The sequence below is a fragment of the Cryptomeria japonica genome, chromosome 1 (assembly GCF_030272615.1).
Source record: "Cryptomeria japonica chromosome 1, Sugi_1.0, whole genome shotgun sequence".
NCBI classification, from domain to species: Eukaryota; Viridiplantae; Streptophyta; class Pinopsida; order Cupressales; family Cupressaceae; genus Cryptomeria; species Cryptomeria japonica.
In genome coordinates this window covers 509,317,165-509,322,760 of record NC_081405.1, presented here as the reverse complement: position 1 = coordinate 509,322,760, position 5,596 = coordinate 509,317,165, and the positions used below count along the sequence as shown (strand labels likewise).

The window sequence follows — 5,596 nt, the reverse complement described above, 5'->3', positions numbered from 1 at the left end:
ATGCAAGTGTAGATAGTGATGCTATGAAAAAGCTCTATGCTAATACCAGTATAACAACAATACTCTAATGCTTCCTCCTTTGCTTGAGGATAAGGGTTCTATTTATAGAAGAAATGGGGAAATGAAGGGTTAAGATTGAGCAATCTTAACAAGCATAAGCATTGAAATATATTCAATACATGTGAGACTTTCAACCCAATCACATGTTGACAAGTATCACCATGAGGAGGCTTGAGATGAGAGATGAGGAACATTAAATGTTTGAGTAGACACGATGGTTACCCTAGAGGGTTCGGTTAGGGTTGGGTTAATGGATATTCGTTTTATCCAAGAGATAAATGAATTTGCAAGGGTTAAATGGTTACCTTAGTCAAAGAAATAAATGCTTTGAAGAGACTCATGAGTCAGAATGATGGTTAAGTTAGAGGAAAGTCTCTAACTAAAGATAAAATGTGAGTTAATCATAAATGGTTATGTAAGAGCCTTTAATGGTTTGGAAGACTTTAGAGGTTAACCATTTGAAGACATAAAGTCTTTAATGGTTATTGAAGACTTTGGAGGTTTTTGAGAAGTGACTTCCTTTTATTTAGGAATGTGACAATGATTAGGATATGATTAGGCTTTATTAGAAGAAGTTAGAAGAATCTAGAATGGATTTAAGCATGCAAGTGGATTTTGTAGGAGAATGCAAGTGGGAGGAATTTTGGGATTTTCAATTAAAATAAATAAGTAGAGATAAATGCAAGATATTCAAGTGCATAAATATATATACATATATATACATGTGCATGGCTGTCGGATAGACCATGGGAAGATATTTCTGTAAGATATTTTGACAATCATGGTCCAACTCTAAAGTTTAGTTGAAGATATTTAAGACTGTCAGGGATTTTTATCGTAAAAGCTTGGGTTTTCTGGCATATATACAGCGTATATTTTTATGGTGCTTTCCGTTGCTCATTTCTGTCCGCTTCAGTTTTACTTGTTTTGCTTTTGCATTTTCATTGGCTGAAAATAGTATGTTGTTTCCACTCAGAGTTAGATCAGATATTATCCAGCTTTGGGATTTTTTTTCCATAAATATCTAAGACTATGCTGAAAAGAGACCAAAATAAAGATAAAGTAAGGATTCGATGTTGTACAGGTGTTTACAAAACTTAGAAGTTTTGGGTGTTATAAGTGATTGGATTGATTTTGAGAAAAGTTTAAATCTGAGCATTCAAGCGGTGACTTAGAAGTTTTGGGTGTTATATGACACAGAAGAATGAACAACCAGGGATTCATTCGCAACATACCAACCTGGTAGAATGAAAGACTCTTGATTTCTGCATCTTGTCTATATTCTTTTGATAGAGTTGAAACAGTTCTTGCTACAACACTAAGTTTGCCTATGAGTTTTATATTTTTGTAATTGTTTTGCTTGGTCTCATAGATTAGAGTTGGGTCAATTTATTTTAACAGTTGGTATGTGTTTACAGTTGATAGAGGATCCCACATCGTCAGAATCATCATGGACCAATGAAAAACACAGCTTCTATATTAACTCCATGGAGGAAGCCTTTGTCTCAAGCCTCTATCAGCATGGCAGTCATACATATCCCTGTACAAGATGGCAAGCAGATAGAGGAGAAATAACCTCTGTATTTAGCCTGGATTTTGACGAGGTTTGCATTTTGAGCATCATTATCTGACCTATGGTTCCACTATATTTTCTTTTTCTTTGATTGAATTTGAATGATTTTGTATCTGAACATAAGATAGTGCTAAAAGAGATTAGTTTTGTGTGCATAGGAAGTTGAGTCCGGTTTTTCTAATGGTCATGTGCTGATTGGGTTTGCTGAGGAGAGCCAAAGTGAAGGTGAACCAGAAAAGCCTAGCCTCTATCATGATGTTCAAAACAACTCAAAAAAGTGTGGATTGGAGGAGATGTGCAGCAGTAATGACACATTTCAGGAACATGATAGGAATGGTTGGTTCTTTCCCCTCAACATATGATTTTTTTTAGGTATCGGTGGATCTCAGTTAACTATTTCATGGGTATTACCAAAAATTTTTATTCATATCATGTTGTTGTAGATGAATGCCCATCATGCTCACATGAATGCCTGACAGGGAGAAGGAACAAGAGGAAGTTACAACATCCAAAAAGGGAAATAACAGATGTGTTCGAAGAAGTGCAGTCTAAATATAATGATGAACATGCAAGAAATTTCTATGCAGGGCGAAATCGGTTGACAGAAGATACAACTGTTTCAGAAACTTCAGTAAAAACCTTGAGTGACAACCAGGAGGATCAGGTTCTATTTAGATCAGAATTATATTGAATTTATTTCACTCTTGAAAATATTGATACAAATTCTAACTGGGCAAACTGCGTTTTCAGGTGATTCCATTCATGGATGAAACATCTCCCAAGGAAGATGGCAAGACATGATAAGACTATTTAGTCTGCGGGTTGGAAGGCCGACAAAAATATCTCCAAGTTTTATGTTAGGGATCCTAATCGTTGTAATAGTTGATAAGGTTTCATTGATCCGATATTCCTGAAAAAAAAATCTTCGGAATAATTTTAGAAAAAAGTTTGGATATTTTTATGTGTAAAATATTTAGTTATTACTACATATATCTTAAATATATTATTTAAAAAGTGGGAGGGACATCAATTTAAATTTTTATTTATTTATTTTGAAATTATATTATTTATTAAATATAGATAGATATAAATTTATGAGATATTTATTTTAGAATTATGTTGTTTGTTTTTAAATATTAATATTTATTCTTGTGAAATTCAGAATAAAAGATAAAGAGTTTTTGTTGACACATTCTCGTTATTACATCTATTTTTATATTGTTAAAGAAAAAATATATTATAAGAATTTTATAAATACCATCAAATACAAGATGCCATTGTTGGGGGTTTGCTTCACATAACATGTTGGGATTAGGGTGTCTCAACCTTTGCAAGTCCTAACACTAATTTAATTATTTATTTTATCTTGTGTTTTATGTTCATCTAATGGTGTCATTCTATGGGGCTTATTTTGGTAAGGTGGCATCCCACATAGCAGACACAACTAAGATGACATGCAAGCTAATTATGTGGAGATATGCATCTCACTAAGTGAACCCCACTATGAAGCTAAACTTATCAAATGATTATGATAGATATATTGATCAACTTATCAAATGATTGATTATGATAGTGTAAGAGTCAATTATGATTGATTTATGATAGGTGGGCCCCATTTGATGTAGGTTCCTATGTATGCAAGGGGTTTGTATGCATGCAACTTTATTACATGTTAAAGAGGCCATGTACATGTTAAGGAAGAAATTAGAATTGGAGATGATTATGACAGGTGGGTTCGAATCATGACAGTTCTTTACATGCAAGAGTGTTGTATGTATGCAAGCATTATGCATGTCAAGGATAAATATTTGAGAGCATGCATGCATTCGATTCTTTCCATGTGGAAATCGGCTGTGTCTACCTCTTATGTATTTAGATTTTTCATTTTAAATCCTATATATTATATACTTATGATATATATGGAAATTGGATCCTAGGCTTATCGATGCAAACTAGGATCTCAAATCTCCATGGTATGGGATTGAAACACAAATAGGTTTAGCTACAATCCTAATAGGTTAGTTGAATACTTGTGTTTATGTTCCTTTGTTGTAGTAGATTTGAGATTGTAAAGTGTGTGTGAATGAACTAGCTCAAATGATAGAAAATGATGATGTTTAGTGATAATAGTAAATTATAGAACAAAAAACCAACATAGTAGGTCAGATCTAGAAAGAGGACATAGAAAAGAACCTAGACCTATAGTTTGGAGTTGAGAGTGCTAGATTGGTGTGCTGGCCACCCTAGTCTAGAAGGTGTCCAAACTAATAGAATGAATAAAAAATATAGTCAGGAGATTCTATAGGCATGTCTCCCAAAAATCTAGCCAAAAAGTATCAAACTGGTGTGCTAGTTGCCTTAGTCTTGGTGTTTTATCTTGTTCAAAATATAGAACTAACTATCATTGTCTTCTTTGCACTCTTGAAATAGTCCCTAATATCGGATATGAACTTGCACACATAAAAAAAGGAAATAATGGTTGTGTTATATAGGGGCTTACCTAAGTCAAACCCTGTAATGGTGTCCCTACCTCCACAATAACTATGATTGATGAAAGAGGAAGCTTTTTCTAGGAAGGATATACGTTAAATAATGGAAATGTTGAAATTAAATGATTACACCTTCGAAATGAAACCCTCTCATGGATTATCACATAAAGGTGGTGATGGATGGCTCTTTACATAAGTACCACAAGTGTTAATGCGTAAATAAAAAATATGAAATGACACAAGTTTCAATGTTGAATACTTAGATCTAAAGTGATTATTCAATTAAATTGTAACTTAGACCTCATGAATAATTATAAGATGTGCTTTATATAGGTTTCAAAAGGTATCTTTTGATAAAAAAGTTGACATAAAATTGTAATGGGTGGAAAATTAGGGTTTCCACCATGAGAGAGATGAAAACCACTAATTTGCCATTACATTCAAATAGGGGTGAATCTAATAGATTTAGTGAATAACCAGTAATGATAAGGACTAAAATACTAATTGGTTTCAAGGGGTTACTTTAGTTTTCCTTATTTTGTGAGTTGAATTGCTCAAATAAGGTTAAAGTACTGAAAATGAAGGTAAAAATGCAGAAATTGAAATAGTGAGCTACAATCATGAAATTGAGGCACGCACCTGGATCTGAGTAGTATATGTAGATTTGGACTTGATCTCCATAAAAGCTCCAAAAATGCTAGGATTGGAGCACCCGTTGCTTTAGTCCTCCTATATTTTTACATGCCAAAGAAGGTTGATTTGTCTCTGCAAATAATGCCTATTTTGAAGAATGTTGCTCTGTACTTATTTGCTCAAATTTGCAATGATTGATAATGATGATTTGCTTCTTGAATGTACTCACATATTTTATATGAAATGGCATGAACATGACAAAACCCTAGTCACACACATGCTTACAAATGAGAGATGTAATGTTGCTCCACAATTAATGAATGAAGAATGTAGCATTGAAAACCTCTAGAGATGTTTGATGATGAATGGTTCAATGATTGAATGGTTGATGATTATAACCTCATCCTTCTCTTATGATGTGTTCATCAAATTAGAGGGGAAAACCTCCTTATATACTTTCCTATCGAATAACATGCTAATTTTTTGGCATAGGCCGACACAGGTAAAGATTTCATGCTCATTTTTTAAGCTTCAAGAGGGGGTCAAAGAAGGGCCCAATAAAGGGGGACCAAAACGTGGTGCTTTGGTCCCAATGAGTACCAGAGTGCCATGCTCTGGCCCTACCCTATTTTGGGTCCAAGACAATGGGTTATGCAGTGTATCAAATGAAGACAAGGTCAAATTTGCATGGTACAAGCACAATCAATCCTTAATTAGGTATCAGGAGATGCACACTAAGGTGAGGGCCCAAAGTGTGGACTAAATTGTAAGGGATTACAATTTAAGAGGCTACATTTAGCCCCCACTTTAGTGGGAGTACGAGCTTACACAAATAATCATG

The 5,596-nt window shown here is 34.0% G+C and overlaps 1 protein-coding gene across 2 annotated transcripts; it reads left to right on the top strand.

Annotated features, from left to right (window-relative positions):
• Nucleotides 1–938: 938 nt before the first annotated feature.
• On the top strand, nucleotides 939–2,541 carry LOC131052263 (uncharacterized). Of its 2 annotated transcripts, none has more exons than XM_059207448.1 (5): nucleotides 939–1,302; nucleotides 1,479–1,664; nucleotides 1,792–1,969; nucleotides 2,077–2,297; nucleotides 2,384–2,541. In XM_059207448.1, exons 1-5 carry the CDS (start codon nucleotides 1,252–1,254, stop codon nucleotides 2,432–2,434), a joined length of 687 nt encoding a protein of 228 aa, XP_059063431.1. In that variant the 5' UTR covers nucleotides 939–1,251; the 3' UTR covers nucleotides 2,435–2,541. The 2 variants fall into 2 exon arrangements, with proteins under 2 accessions (XP_059063431.1, XP_057842872.2); XM_057986889.2 differs by having other exon boundaries at nucleotides 948–1,302; nucleotides 2,113–2,297.
• Nucleotides 2,542–5,596: the final 3,055 nt, after the last annotated feature.

Coding starts and splice junctions, on each gene's coding strand:
- LOC131052263 (XM_059207448.1), top strand. CDS start 1,252: ATGACACAGAAGAATGAACAACCAGGGATTCATTCGCAACATACCAAC. Junction 1,665..1,791: donor TTAGCCTGGATTTTGACGAG/GTTTGCATTTTG, acceptor TTGTGTGCATAG/GAAGTTGAGTCCGGTTTTTC. Junction 2,298..2,383: donor GTGACAACCAGGAGGATCAG/GTTCTATTTAGA, acceptor CTGCGTTTTCAG/GTGATTCCATTCATGGATGA.